General features: G+C 34.2%; 1 protein-coding gene across 3 annotated transcripts in view; it reads left to right on the forward strand.

Moving 5' to 3' along the window:
* UNC13C (unc-13 homolog C) overlaps positions 1 to 16,687 on the forward strand; it is a 744,253-nt gene that overhangs the window by 327,583 nt on the left and 399,983 nt on the right. For all 3 annotated transcript variants that reach the window (XM_074294550.1, XM_074294552.1, XM_074294551.1), the window contains 2 exons: positions 1,240 to 1,467; positions 5,785 to 5,926. In XM_074294550.1, coding sequence (XP_074150651.1) covers positions 1,240 to 1,467; positions 5,785 to 5,926 — 370 coding nt within the window. The remainder of the gene's footprint in view (positions 1 to 1,239; positions 1,468 to 5,784; positions 5,927 to 16,687) is intronic.

Genomic DNA, 16,687 nt, shown 5'->3' on the forward strand with positions numbered 1-16,687 from the left:
TAAGTAAGGTTAGGTCAAGATAACAGGTAATCATTTCTTCATATAATTATAATATTCATCACTTTTAAGCAGTTCTATTCATTTAATAATTTTATTTTTTAATTTATAAACTGTAGGAAATAAATACTGTATCTATCACAAATGAAAATTTAAAATTGTATTATTTTAGGAGATAAAATTGAATTATTTTAAGAGATCAAAAAATAAGTCTATATTTGACCTTTTAATGCTATCCTCATTGTTAGTATTTTTGTTAGTATGCCCAGAAAACATAAAGACATAATTGGGAAATAGTTATAACTGAGTGAACTTTTTCTTTTTTTTCTCTTCATGATTTCCTGGTAGCAAGAGAAATGGGGATGTGAGATGAGTGGCTGCATCATTATTGTCTTTGATTGTGTTGGGTATAGAATCATCATAATTGTATGTAGTCATTATATGGCTAGATGCAGGCACTGAAGTAATAGATAAATACATATGGCTTCAAGGCAGGTAGGTTATATAGTGGATAATGCTGAATAAATTCCAGTTCAATGCCAGAGACTTACTAGCTTATGCGACCTGGGTAAGCCATTTAACTTCTGGTTGCCTCAACTGCAAAATAGAAATAATAACTTCACCAGTTTCACATGGTTGTTGTGAGGAACAAAGGAGTTATATTAGTGAAGTGCTAAGCACAGTGCTTGGTACATAATAGATACTATATAGATTTTTATTCCCTTTCTTCCCTCTAATATATCAATGACCAATGAAAGTAAAGAAAATGTTATGAAATAAACATTGAAGAGCTTATAATATCTCTCAAATGCTATCATTGACATTGTTATAATATTTTTATGCCTTTTCATAATAGGATGATCTTATTTATCCATCTATGTTTATTTCAACCATCAATCCAACCCAATAAATGTTTGTTGAGTGTTTCCTATGTGTCAGTCCCTCTACTAAACAAAGGGATAAAATTAATAAAAAGAGAGAAAAAGAGAGAGAGAGACAGAGACGGAGACAGAGACACAGAGAGAGATACTCCCCTCAAACAATTTATAGGACCAGAAGTAGAACAATGGGAATGGAATACACACAAAGAACCAGAAAGTATGGATATGGGATACCTGGAGGTACCTGATTCAAAAATATTGTATTTTATTGGAGTTGAAGCCAGGCAGAGCAATAGATGCAAAATAGATGTACAACAATTAAAAAATAAATATACTGATAGTGCTTAACGGTTTATCTTAGGAGCTGCAGAGAAGAGTTCTAAGCATGGTGCTGAAGATAAGACTCAGACAATAATTACAGCCATGAAAGAACGGATGAAGATAAGAGAAAAAAATAGACCAGAAGTATTTGAAGTGATTCAGGAAATGTTCCAAGTTTCCAAAGAAGACTTTGTACAATATACAAAGGCTGCCAAACAAAGTGTGTTGGATGGGACATCTAAATGGTCAGCAAAAATAACCATCACAGGTGAGAAGATCAAATAAAGTAGATCTCATTTTGAATTTGAATTTTGGAAGGCTGGAGTTAAATCATGTTTCAAAAACTCAAAAGATGTGTGACAACTTCTGTCAGACTCAAATTTTCTCATCAGTAAAACAGATAATAAAACATATTTCTTAGGTTGCATGATTCAAATAAGATTTTATATATATATATATATATATATATAATATATATACATGCATATATATATATACATGCATATATATATATAATGTACTTTGAAAGCTGTACTAGTTTTTATCATTATGGTTATTTCATGATAAGATTTTTATCTGAAACATTGGGAATTACAGCAAAAAACAAATAAATTTCAGTAGGAAAAAGTACAGCAAATAGTTAATAACAATAAAAATGACAATAATAATAAAATCCAGACAAGGGAGAATTTTTGCCACTGTGCTATCTCTTGGTCAGAGAATACCTGGAGTATTGTGATTATTTCAGAATAACTGTGTTAGAGAAAGGACATTTACAAGTTCTTCAATGCACTGGAGTGGTAAGCAGTGTGGAGGAGAGAAGAAAACATACTGGAGAGATGCTTCAAAGGTAAAATTGACAGGTCTTGGCAACAGATGGGATATGTGGGGTAAGGGATATTGAGGAATCTGACTGAAGTATTAAAAAAATTGGTGTTGTTCTCTACTATAATAGGAAAGGTAGGAGAAGGAGGGTTTTAAAGGGAAAGATAATGAGTTCTAATATTTTGTGATTCAGAAATGCAAAAGTTTTAAAATTAAAACCTAAAATATTCATAGTTATCACACTACATGAAACAGAAGTTTTCTATTTTTCATCAAATTATAACACAAACCATATGTAAAGAAAAAAAAGTCATTCCTTCTAGCCTAAAGATAATTTTTTATACTTGAGGCTATTTCCTTTTTTTTTTTTTTTTTTTTTTTTTTTTAAATCAGGAAGAGGAGAGAAGATTAGATTGATTTTGGGAGGTTGCCCCTAACCTTCTTTCAGGATAGAAAGGTCCAACTTTGTCTTATTAATATTTATTGGTATTCTAAGGTATGAAATTATAGACTACTAGTGTCTATAAAGAATTAAATGTTTAAATGTCTATTTTAAGCACCAGATAAATTGTAAAAGATTCCACTTTTGTTGTGTGCCATTACTAAACTGTGATAATAACTGATGTTTTCAGTGGATTTCTTAATTTAAAAAAAAAAATCACCTGCATTTAGCACATGAGCATTGAAGTTCAAGATATTCTATTTTTTCTTGAGTCTAATATTTAGAATCCTCTCCACTTTCCTATGTCACTAAGAACAACTACTTTTGAATCTTGAAAACTCTCAAGGTTCTTGTGTTGACTTTACACAGTGAAAAATAACTTGAAGATTTTGTTCTTACCTGGTCAATTTGATCAGTTAGTACAATCATTTAATTTATAAGTTTAGGAGAATTATAAAAGTTAGTACTAGAAAGATCTTAGTGACACTTGGCTCCCTTATTTTACATATAACAATTACTTGCTGAATGTCACATATGTAAATATAGAGTGGGAGGTTGAATAGAGATTCTTTAACTGAGTGCATTGTCCACCAACAAATACATTTTAATTCACTACATTATTAATACAAATTTAAATGGATCTGTGATCTCATCAGTCATTTTCCTTGCAATAAGAGAATAGTTCATTCATGATCATTTTGCAGCCACTCTTAACCATATTGTCCCAAAGATTTATTCAAGGAATCCACTCAGTGTAAGGGGGAAGCACGTTTTTGAGTTTTCCTGATAGAAGTGGACCATGTATACTGGTCATTTATTTTTGATATCTTTTATGCTAGTTCTTTATAATTCTTTATTTACTGTGAAGGAGCAGCACAGAGTTTTGAATCAGGAAGCATCATTTTCATTTTAAGTTTAATTCTAGTCTTAGGCACTAGATTGTGACTTTGGGTAATCTGCTTAACCCTGTTTGCCTCAGTTTCTTTATCTGTAAAATGAGCTGCAGAAATGATCATCTGCTCTAGTATCTTTGGCAAAATAACCCGAAATGGAGACACATAGAATTAGGCACAACTGAAAAGCAATTCAATATTTGTTATGTGTTATAGCTTGCTAATATCCACTTTTTAAAATTTAAAATTTATCTTTTTAAAATTATCTTCTGGGGCAAAATGGACAATTTTGATAATGAGAGCAGCCTGTGGTACAAAGGAAAGGTTCACCTTCAGACTGTGACAATTACTATCTAACCCCTTTAATTTCTCTGGAATTGTAATCAGTGTCTTTAGTATTGTGCCTTAGAACACTGATTAGTGAAGTGTATTTCCTACCTCTGAACAGAAAGCTGGCATATTCTAGATCTAGATCTAGAATAAAGCATACAATTTCAGATATAAACAATGTCTTGATTTTGGGGAAGTGTAATAAGTAGATGGAGTCTTTTTATCTGGAGTAGATTTAGGCCTGGAGTCAGGAAAATTCATCTTCCTGAGTTCAAATCTGTCCTCAGACACTAACTAGCTGTGTGGTCCTGAGCAAATCGCAATCCTAATTGGCTCAGCCTCCTCATGTATAAAATGAACTTTAAAAGGAAATAGCAAACCACCCCAGTATCTCTGCCAAGAAAACCTCAGATGGGCTCTTGAAGAGTCGGACATGACTAAACATGATTGAAAACATTGTTTTATTTGACTGTACTTATTGAGACAATTTTTTTTTTTTGTTTTGTTTTTGTGAGTGTGGGGGGGGTAGAGTGATCACTGAGAAGTGACAGCTTTGGTAATATTTTTGAAAAAGAAAAAGAATACCCACATTTTTTTTTTTTTTTTTTTATTTCAGACCCTTTTTTTTTTTTACATTAGTAAAAGAAAAGAAAAGGAAAAGGAAGGAAAAAAAGGGTTAGGACTTCATGGCCTATATCCTGGGTTAAATCCATGATATTGTAGATATGGCACAGCTCGAGTACATCTTCAAATGCAATGATCAAAACAGTGACATAATCCTAAATAATATGTCATTCATTACCATTTGTTTTCCAAAAATTATATTATGCACATTAATTAAACTCCATTTTGAGATATTAAAAAAATGTACAGATCACTATATCAAGCACTGGAGCTATGAATATTAAATTTTATAGCTTATTATTAAGTGAATGTGACACTTGCATAGATAACTTAGAATTCAAGATAATATCTGAAAAGTTTGAGAGACAGATGAAAACTAAATGTAAGATCCAAGTATCAAAATATCATTACTGATATAAATTGGGAGCAGGGGAAAATGTAGAATCATTGAAAGTTTCATGGAAGAAAAGTAATTTCAGTTAATCTTTTAAAAATAGTAATTTAATAGTTGAAGAGGAGGAGAGAGAGCATAGAAGTCATAGAATTTAAATTTGAATGGGACTTTAGAGATGACCTAGTACAATGAGGCCTTAGATAGTAAAGTGATTTGCATAAAGTCATTGAAATGTTAAGTAGCAGAAGGAGAATTTCAGTCTAATTCTATCTTAAATCCAATGTTCTTTCCAGTACTTGGCTGTGAACATAGAGAATAGCATGAGCAAATTCTGGAAGAAGAAAAGCATAAGATGTATTTAGGAGACACACATAACATCACATAACTCTACCATAGAATCCATGCAAGGGAATATGAGATAAATATGGGTACTACTGATGACATTAGGTTGTGTGGGACTAGCAAAGGAGTTTGAATTGAGTTATGGAGATTGGGTATTAGTGAATAATTTCAATTTGAGGAGTGATATTAGATCTATACTTGAACAAGATCATTTTGAGAGGAGTGGAGAGGGAAAACTGGAATGGAAAGAAAGAGTAAAAGACCAATTATGAGTTTGTGATAATAGCACATTCAGGAGGTCATAAAGGCTTGTGCTATGATGGTGAAAGTGGGAAAAGAGAGGATGTGGTAAACCATTTGGATATAAGAAGTAAGGGATACGGAATAGTCAAAAACAATGTTTTTCCCACACAGGAGAACTAAGTGAATAATGGGGACATTGATTAAAAATAGTAAAATCAGAAAGAAAAATGTGTTTATGGAACTTGTTGAGTTTGAAGAGCCAGTGGGACATCCTTTGGGCTGAGGTAGCAATACTGTGTTCTAGAGTAAGCAACATTACTCAGAAATAAAACAAAGGGGTACAATGGGATAACTGAGTCTAAGTAAATACTCACTTTACCAACCTCCCTGTATTTGTACTCCTCTCTTCTGCCAACCATTGGGAAAATGTGTGTTGTCATATTTATATGCATTTCTTAATAGTAAAAATCATTCATTTTGGTTTTATTTCAGTGGTTTCTGCCCAAGGCTTACAGGCTAAGGACAAAACAGGATCAAGTGATCCATATGTTACAGTTCAAGTTGGAAAGAACAAGAGAAGAACTAAAACTATTTTTGGAAACTTAAATCCAGTCTGGGATGAAAAATTTTATTTGTGAGTATGCAGTATGCAACAAAGTGATTTTGGAGGGAATAAATAAAGCAAATACATAAGACAAAAAAAATCATTTTTTTCTTTAGAAAGTACTGTATAAAATTAGTAATCAGAACAAATTTTGTTGTTCTTCTGGTATAAAATTATTAGTCATGATAAGCAAAATTTGGATAACCCTTCAAAATATGTAAGTCAACTAGAATAAAATAAAATAATTGAATAACGATATGTAATCAGCCTTCAAAAGCTTACTAAAATGTAGTATTTTGTCCTTTTGTTACAAACATGTTTTACATATTAGATTCAGAAGATATTTACAAATATTTAACTCTCCATAATGAAACCACATATTTATTACATTGGTTGTTTTGCATATTTCTGAATTGTCCATATTTCTAAATCTAGTTTTCAATATAGTCTCTCAGAGCTTCTAGGGTCTTGAAAAGTGTTTTTCTTCAGCCCTTAGCTAAGATTCCTAATCTTTTTGTGGCATGTTTCACTGTTATACTACAGTATCTAATAGTCGGCTGAGAGTCAGAAAGTGCTGGTATCACCCTAGTGCAAGTATCTCCCCTTCTTCCTTCCAGGAAGATGCCAGAATCATTCTGACCCAGAAATGGGAGCTACATCAAAATATTCATCAGGGTTCATCATCCATTTAATGGGATCAAGACTTCTACAACTAAAGGAAATTAAAAAAAAAAAAAAAAAAAAGTCTCCCAAACATTTCTAAGGGTGAATGTTTGATAATCTGATAAAATTTGCAGATCTTAAAGACCTCTAATTTTGACAGTGGTTTGAATTTAAAAAGTGATTTACATCATTTTTTTAGTACTCCAGTCCTTGTATTGCCTTACCTCATGACAAACTTTTTTCTTCTTCATAGGAATGATTGTTATTTTTTTGGTTTTTTTCTAACCTCTGAGTCACAGTTTTTCACACTTCAAGAAATATATGACCCAATTGCTGGAGTGCTCTGAGTGGTTTTGCTTGCTTTATTAAGTTTAATTAGACAGGCTTTTTTGCAATAGTTTGTCAGTTTTTGATGTTTTCACTTTGTGTTTTGATATGACTTATCCTATTTCATTTTGGGCTTTAATGTTCCTTGAAATTCTTGGCTTCCTTCCCCCAATATCCTCTGCAATATCTCTAACAGCAACTGAAATTGCTTTTTAAAAGCTACAATCTTTGCACTCATCTTTGAACCATTATCAGTTCTTAAAAACCACAGAATTAAAGAGAGCTTTAAAAAATAGCAGTAGAATATGTTTATGGGAAACAATCCTGGACTCCACTGACAGAGAAGTACAGAAAGGTGAGAAAATCAAATAAACTGCGTTTATCTGGTCAAAGTGAGAATTTGTGATTCAGTTTCAAATCATCAGAGGAACTCACTCTTTCCCTCCCTCTTCTCCTGTTTCCTACTCTCTGCCTTTTTACTCTTTTTTCCCTTCTCCTCCTCACTCTCCTTCACTAACTTTTTCTTGCTTTCCTTCTCCCTCTCCCATTTTAGAAGTATGTTATTTTACACCCTTTACCTAAAAGTAATGGATGAAGAAGTATTTGTGCCTAGAGTCTTGAGAATAAAAAGTACCTTAGGTGGTTTATACTTTACATTAGTCTGAACTACACCTGTACCACACTCTGAGAAGAGACTGTTTAGCTTCTATATATCCTATTAAATTTGTAACAGCCTTTTTTAAAGGAATTCTTCCTTAAATTTAACTCATCCTATAATGTTCCTATAGACAAGAATAATTTTTCTCAAGTGTCTTTTACTCTGTTCCTTCACTCAACAGAATATAAAATAACTATCAGTAACATAATAGGGAGAACAAAAAAAAAGGAAAATGTTCATCATAAATTTAAGACTCTCCAAAAATTACTACCTTTTCTAGTCTCATTGGATATAGCTCATATACGTTTCATATAACCTTCATATAAGCTAAAATGACCTGTTTACTATCTCCTACATACATCTAGCTTTTTCCTTCCCATGCCAATGTGTTCCTCCCCAACTATTCATCCCCATAAATTACTCTTAACTATTCATTAAGCTTACCATTATAGTCATTTCAACTATACTTTAGCATTCATAGATTCTTCATGCACTTTTCTTTTTCCTTTCCTTGGGCATCTATTTATTTAATATTTTCCAGGTACATTTAAAATCATTTTTATATTTATTTTTAAAACTTTGAATTCCAGATATGCTTTCTTATCTCCACTCCCAAACCCCATTAGGAAATCTCATATGAAGTTATGCCAAACATCTCCATATAAGCCATGTTGTGAAAAAAAAATAGATCTCCCATCCTAATAAAAAAGCCCTCAAAAATAAAGTTAAAAGAGAGAGAAAAAAGAGAGAGACAGACAGACAGATACAGAGAGACACAGAGAGACAAAGAGAAAGACAGAGAGTGTTCAGACAAAATCAGTTTCTTCTTTGGATATGGACAGAATGTTTTTTTATCATAAGTCTTTCAGAATAGTCGTGGATTATTGTACTGCTGAGATGTAGCAAAGTCATTAACAGTTGCTCATCCCAAAATATTGCTATTACTTTGTATACAGTACATTTCATTTTGCTTGAGTTCATGGAGAACTTTTCAGGTTTTATTCTGAGAGCATTCTGCTTGTCATTTCCCATAGAACAATAATATTCCATGACAATCACATACCAAAATTTATTCAGCCATTCCTCAGTTGATGGGCACCTCTCAGTTTCCAATGTTTTGCTCTAAGAAAGCTGCTACAAATATTTTGTATGTATATATTCTTTTTCTTTAAAAAAATTCATTATACTTGAATTATTTCTTTCTGGAACCTTGCAATATTTTTTCTTTGATCTGTGAGTTCCAGAATTTGGCTATAACATTCCTGAGAGTTTTCATTTTGGGATCTCTTCAAGAGGTGATTGGTAGGTTCTTTCAATTTCTGTTTTAACCTCTGGTTCTAGAATATCAAGACAGTTTTCTTTGATAATTTCTTGAAAGACGATGGCAAGGCTCTTTTTTTTTTTTGTTCGTGACTTTAAGGTAGAGCAATAATTTTTAAATCATCTCTCCTAGATCTGCTTTCCAGATCAGTTGTTTTTTCCAATGAGATATTTCATATTTTTTTCTTTGTTTTAGTTTTACTTTATTGTATCTTGATTTCTCATGAAGTCATTAGTTTCCATTTGCTGAATTCTAATTTTTAAGCAATTATTTTCCTCTATGAGCTCTTGTATCTACTTTCCTAATTGGCCAATTTTGTTTTTTAAGACATTCTTCTCATGAGCTGTTTGTATTTCCTTTTACATTCTCTCAATTCTTTTCCTATTTTTTCCTTTATATCTTTTACTTGATTTTCATAATTCTTTTTAAGTTCTCCCATACTGAGACCAATTCTTATTTATCTTGGAGGCTTTGGATGTAGGATCTTTGTCTTTGTTATCTTCTGAATATGCATTTTGATCTTTCTTGTCACCACAGTAACTTCCTAAGATCAGGACCTTTTTTATTGTCTGCTCATTTTCCTACCTTATTACTTGGAATTTTAGTCTTTGTTAAAGTAGGGCTCATTTTCCAGTGTGGAGGGTACCATTGCTTCAGGGACTTTGTGAAGCTGTATTCAGAGATCCCTCTGGAGACCTGACCATAAGCACTCCTTTCCTGGAATTGTTAGAATTGTCCCTGCGTCACTATAAGACTTTTTATGCTGACCTTCCAGGTCCTTTTTGGTGACTTTGTGCTAAGAGGTCTTGAAGTCACCAGTATTGTCTCTGATTCAGAGGTCCTGCTTTGCTGACTCTGGGTCCAGGGCTGGGCCAGGGACTACACTGCCCCAAGACTGTACACTGTTGTCATTGACCTTTTCTACTGACTTTCTAAGTTGTTTTTGACTGGAAAATGTTCTATTCTATCTGTTTGGGTGTTCTGATGCTTTAAAATTTGTGGAGAGTCATTATTTATTTATTTTTTTTTTTAAATTTTTTTTTTATTATATATATATATATATTTTATAATATTATCCCTTGTATTCATTTTTCCAAATTACCCCCCCTCCCTCTATTCCCTCCCCCCGACGACAGGCAATACCATACATTTTACATGTGTTACAATATAGTCTAAGTACAATACATGTGTGTGAATATCATTTTCTTGTTGCACAATAAACATTAGAATCCGAAGGTACATGCAACCTGGGTAGACAGATATTAGTGCTAACAATTTACATTCCCCTCCCAGTGTTTCTTCTCTGGGTGTATCTACCTCTGTCCATCATTGATCAACTGGAAGTGAGTTGGATCTTCTTTATGTTGAAGATTTCCACTTCCATCAGAATACATTCTCATACAGTATTGTTGTTGAAGTGTACAGCGATCTTCTGGTTCTGCTCATTTCACTCAGCATCAGTTGATTTAAGTCTCTCCAACCCTCTCTGTATTCCTCCTGCTGGTCATTTCTTACCGAGCAATAATATTCCATAACTTTCATATACCACAATTTACCCAACCATTCTCCAACTGATGGACATCCATTCATCTTCCAGTTTCTAGCTACAACAAAAAGAGCTGCCACAAACATTTTGGCACATATATGTCTCTTTCCGCTCTTTAGTATTTCTTTGGGATATAATCCCAGTAGTAGCGCTGCTGGGTCAAAGGGTATGCACAGTTTGATAACTTTTTGGGCATAATTCCAGATTGCTCTCCAGAATGGCTGGATTCTTTCACAACTCCACCAGCAATGTATTAGTGTCCCAATTTCCCCACATCCCCTCCAGCATTTGTCATTATTTGTTCCTGTCATCTTAGCCAATCTGACAGGTGTGTAGTGGTATCTCAGAGTGGTCTTAATTTGCATTTCTCTGATCAGTAGTGATTTGGAACACTCTTTCATGTGAGTGGATATAGTTTCAATTTCTTCCTCTGAGAATTGTCTGTTCATATCCTTTGACCATTTATCAATTGGAGAATGGTTCGGTTTCTTATAAATTATGGTCAGTTCTCTATATATTTTGGAAATGAGACCTTTGTCAGAACCTTTGTTTTTAAAAATATTTTCCCAATTTGTTACTTCCCTTCTAATCTTGTTTGCATTAGTATTATTTGTACAGAAACTTTTTAGTTTGATGTAATCAAAATCTTCTATTTTGTGATCAATAATGATCTCTAGTTCTCCTCTGGTCATAAATTCCTTCCTCCTCCACAAGTCTGAGAGGTAGATTATCCTCTGTTCCTCTAATCTATTTATTATCTCCCTCTTTATGCCTAAATCATGGACCCATTTTGATCTTATCTTGGTATATGGTGTTAAGTGTGGATCCATATCTAATTTCTGCCATACTAATTTCCAGTTTTCCCAACAGTTTTTTCCGAATAATGAATTTTTATCCCTAATGTTGGAATCTTTGGGTTTGTCAAAGATTAGATTGCTATAGATGTACCCTTTTTTGTCCTTTGTATCTAATCTGTTCCACTGATCTACCGGTCTATTTCGTAGCCAATACCAAATGGTTTTGGTGACTGCTGCTATATAATATAGCTTTAGATCAGGTACACTTAGACCACCTTCCTCTGAGTTTTTTTTCATTAGTTCCCTTGCAATTCTTGACCTTTTATTCTTCCATATGAATTTTGTTGTTATTTTTTCTAGGTCATTAAAATAGTTTCTTGGGAGTCTGATTGGTATAGCACTAAATAAATAGATTAGTTTGGGGAGTATTGTCATCTTTATTATATTCGCTCGGCCTATCCAAGAGCACTGAATGTCTTTCCAATTATTTAAATCTGATTTTATTTTTGTGGCAAGTGTTTTGTAATTTTTCTCATATAATTCCTGACTTTTCTTTGGTAGATGGATTCCCAAATATTTTATACTCTCAACATTTGTTTGGAATGGAATTTCTCTTTGTATCTCTTGCTGTTGCATTTTGTTAGTGATATATAAAAATGCCGAGGATTTATGTGGATTTATTTTGTATCCTGCCACTTTGCTGAAATTTTGAATTATTTCTAGTAGCTTTTTAGCAGAGTCTTTGGGGTTCTCTAAGTATACCATCATGTCATCTGCAAAAAGTGATAGTTTAATTTCCTCATTTCCTACTCTAATTCCTTGAATCTCTTTCTCGGCTCTTATTGCCGAGGCTAGCATTTCTAGTACTATCTTGAATAGTAATGGTGATAGTGGGCAACCTTGTTTCACTCCTGATCTTACTGGGAAAGGTTGCAGTTTATTTCTATTGCATATTATGCTTACTGACGGTCTTAAATATATACTCCTGATTATTCTAAGGAATAATCCATTTATTCCTATACTCTCAAGAGTTTTTAGTAGGAATGGATGTTGGATTTTGTCAAATGCTTTTTCTGCATCTATTGAGATGATCATATGGTTCTTATTAATTTGATTATTAATATGGTCAATTATATTAATAGTTTTCCTAATATTAAACCAGCCCTGCATTCCTGGAATAAATCCTATTTGATCATAGTGTATTTTCTTGGAGATGATTTTCTGAAGTCTTTTTGCTAATATCTTATTTAAGATTTTAGCATCAATATTCATTAAGGAGATTGGTCTATAATTTTCTTTCTCAGTTTTCGATCTACCAGGTTTAGGTATCAGTACCATGTCTGTGTCATAAAAGGAATTTGGTAGGACTCCTTCATCCCCTATTTTTTCAAATAATTTATATAACATTGGGGCTAATTGTTCTTTAAATGTTTGGTAGAATTCACATGTGAATCCATCTGGCCCTGGGGATTTTTTCCTGGGGAGTTGATTAATAGCTTGTTCTATTTCTTTTTCTGAAATGGGACTATTTAAGCAATTTATCTCCTCCTCTGTTAATCTAGGGAGCCTATATTTTTGGAGGAAGTCATCCATTTCACTTAAGTTATCAAATTTATTGGCATAAAGTTGGGCAAAGTAACTCCTTATTATTTCTCTAATTTCCTCTTCATTGGTGGAAAGATCCCCCTTTTCATTTGTAAGACTATCAATTTGATTTTCCTCTTTCTTTTTTTTGATCAAATTTACCAAAGGTTTATCTATTTTATTGGCTTTTTCATAAAACCAACTCTTGGTTTTATTTATTAATTCAATAGTTTTTTTACTTTCAATTTTATTGATTTCTCCTTTTAATTTTTGTATTTCGAGTTTAATTTTTGGTTGGGGGTTTATAATTTGGTCTTTTTCTAGCCTTTTAAGTTGTAAGCCCAATTCGTTAATCTTCTCTTTCTCAATTTTCTTCAAATAAGCCTCTAAAGATATAAAATTTCCCCTTATTACCGCTTTAGCTGCATCCCAAAGATTTTGATATGATGTCTCATCATTATCATTATCTTGGGTGAAATTGTTAATTGTTTCTATAATTTGCTCTTTCACCCAGTCATTCTTTAAGATGAGATTATTCAGTTTCCAATTACTTTTTGGTCTATTTACCCCTAACTTTTTACTGAATGTAGCTTTTATTGCATTGTGATCTGAGAAGAAGGCATTTATTATTTCTGCCTTCCTACATTTAATTTTGAGATCTTTATGTCCTAGTATATGGTCAATTTTTGTATAGGATCCATGAACTGCTGAGAAGAAAGTATATTCCTTCCTATTGCCATTCAGTTTTCTCCAAAGGTCTATCATACCTAGTTTTTCTAATGTGCTATTTACTTTTTTAATTTCTTTCTTGTTTGTTTTGTGGTTTGATTTGTCTAAATCTGAGAGTGCAAGATTGAGATCTCCCACTATTATAGTTTTACTGTCTATTTCTTCTTGCAGTTCTCTTAACTTTTCCTTTAGAAAGTTAGATGCTATACCACTTGGTGCATATATGTTTAGTATTGATATGGCTTCATTATTTATGCTACCTTTCAGCAGGATATAGTTTCCTTCCTTATCTTTTTTAACGAGATCTAATTCTGCTTTTGCTTGATCTGAGATAAGGATAGCTACCCCTGCTTTTTTGGCTTTACCTGAAGCATAATAGGCTCTGTTCCAACCTTTTACCTTTACTCTGTATGTATCTCCCTGCTTTAAGTGTGTTTCCTGTAGGCAACATATTGTAGGGTTCTGCTTTTTGATCCAATCTACTATCCGTCTCCGTTTGATGGGATCGTTCATCCCATTTACATTTACAGTTAAAATTACTAATTCTGTATTTCCTGCCATCGTATTATCCCCAGATTATGCTTTTTTCCCTTGACCCCCCTGATCCCCCTCCCCGATATTTAATTTACAGACCCCCCTTGTGACGCGCAACCCTCCCTCTTTTTTTTTTTTTTTTAGGATCCCTCCCCCCTCCCTCCAAGTCCCTTCACTTATTCTCCTTTTCCTTTTCCCTTTTCCTCTCCCCCCTTTTAATGAGGTGAGAGAAAATTCTCTGAAAAACAAATATGTTAATTATTTACTCTTTGAGCCTCTTCTGATGAGAGTAAGATTCACACAATGATTCTCCCCCTCACTAAGTTCCCTCAGATATGGTGTATTTTCTATGTCTCTTCCTGGGATGTAGTTTCCCTCTTTTTATCACTCCTTCCCCTTTTTCTGAACCGACCTCCTTCCCTTTACTACACCCCCCTTTTTTTCTTTTATATCAGTAAAATCAAATTATCCTTGAGTATTTTTTATATACCCACAACAGAGTTACAGTTCTCAAGGGTTCTGTGTACCTTTTTCTGTTTCTCTTCAGTCTTGTGGATGTAGATCAAATTTTTTGTTTAAGTCTGGTTTTTTTCTTAGAAACATATAGAATTCCTCTGTTTCATTGAATGACCATCTTCTTCCATGGAAAAAGATGCTAAACTTAGCTGGGTAGTTCATTCTTGGTTGCAGTCCTTGATCTTTTGCCTTTCGGAATATCAGGTTCCAGGCCCTTCTATCTTTTAATGTGGAGGCAGCCAGATCTTGGGTGACCCTTATTGTGGCACCTTGGTATTTAAATTGTTTTTTTCTAGCTGCTTGCAGGATTTTCTCCTTTGTGTGGTAATTCTGCAGCTTAGCCACAATATTCCGTGGTGTTCTTTTTTTAGGGTCTATTTCAGAAGGAGTTCGATGAATTCTTTCCACATCTACTTTCCCTTCTGTTTCTATTATCTCTGGACAGTTCTCTTTGATAATTTCCTGTAAAATAGAATCTAGGCTCTTTTTTTGGTCATAGTTTTCTGGAAGTCCAATAATCCGCAGATTATCTCTCCTAGATCTATTTTCCAGGTCTATAGATTTTCCCAGTAAGTATTTGACGTTGTTCTCCAGCTTCTCATTTTTTTTGTTTTGTTTGACTGATTCTTGGGTTCTCTGTGAATCATTCATTTCTATTTGTTCCATCCTGACTTTTAAGGAGTTATTTTCTTCTTTCACAGTTTTTAGTTCTTTTTGTAAATGCCCAATTTCGTTTTTAAATGAGTTATTTTGCTCTATTGAATTTTTTTCCATTTCCCTAATTTTTTTTTTTTGAGAATTATTTTCTTTTTCCAATTCAGAAATTCTATTTTCTTGAGACTTTTTTATCTTTTCCAATTCAGAAATCCTACTTTCCTGTGTTTTTTTAACCTTTTCTAATTCACTAATTTTGTTTCCCTGCATCTCCTGTGAATTCTTTATTTTTTCCAACTCCAATTTCAGGACATTGTTACTCTCTATCATAACTTCTCTTTCCTTTCCCCATTTTTCTTCGATCTCCCTCAATTTTTTAAGAGCTTCTTCTAGGAGAGAGTTATGTGATGGGGGGCAGGAATCGTTCCCCTTTAGGTTGTTATCTTCTGAATCTTTGCTGTTAACTTCCTCGGGGTTGGATACCCGCTCTTTCTCTGTATAGAAGGAATCTATGGTTTTTCTAGCTTTTTTGCTCATACTTAAAAAAAATCTTTTGGGGTCTGTCTCTGGGGTAGGAAATTATTTACTTCTTTACCAGCTTCCTCCCAGACGGGATGGATGCAGCGGCCCCTGCGCCCGGGCTAAGATAGAGCTCTGGGAGAGAGTTCCCCACCCCCTCCCTGGAAGTGCCTCAGAGGTGATTAGCACTACTGTGCTTCGAGGGCGTAGAATAGTGAAGACAGCACGAAGCCCAGCCTATGTGTCCGGGTGGGGAGTGGGTGTCTGCAGCAGGTGACGTGAGAAGCCCCTGCGCTCAAACTGGAAGTGTCTTCCAGAAACCGCGGTCCCTAGTTCAAAGGTTCCGCTTCTCTGGGACTTCCTGGAGCTGAGTTCCACTCCCTCCAGCTAAGCTAGGCAGTGTGTGTTGCCTTGGGCCGTATCCACCCACTTGTCAGTCTCTTAACTATTCTCAGGAGGTAGCTGAGGCCACACCCCCTGGTGCCGATTCTCTGCTGAGTCACCCCCAGGGTGGGGGGGGGGGGAAATCTAATCTGAGTTTTAAAATATTTTGGCTTTCTCTTCTGAACTGCTAAATAATCAGCAGAGAAGAGCTAACAGCCTGTGCCAGATTCCTTTACCTCAGTGGCTTCTCTGATCCCAGAGCCCCTCCCAGCGCAATGGGCGCAGTGTGCCCCTACCCCACCGTCTGTGCTGGTCTTTCTTATTCCTCCCCTGAGAACTGACCTTTCCTGTTGAAACTCCAGATTCTCTTCAGCTGGTAAGTCGTGCTTCCAGTCCTTGTGGTATCTATCAGTCCTGAGCTAATTTTGAGACTTAATTTATCTAATTGGTTGTGAGGGAGTGAGGACGTTCACTGAGTCGTGTGTTTCTTCTCCGCCATCTTGGCTCCGCCCCGAGAGTCATTATTTAAAAGAATTTAGAACAGTTTGGGGGAGAAGTT

Source organism: Sminthopsis crassicaudata, chromosome 2 (assembly GCF_048593235.1).
Source record: "Sminthopsis crassicaudata isolate SCR6 chromosome 2, ASM4859323v1, whole genome shotgun sequence".
NCBI lineage: Eukaryota > Metazoa > Chordata > Mammalia > Dasyuromorphia > Dasyuridae > Sminthopsis > Sminthopsis crassicaudata.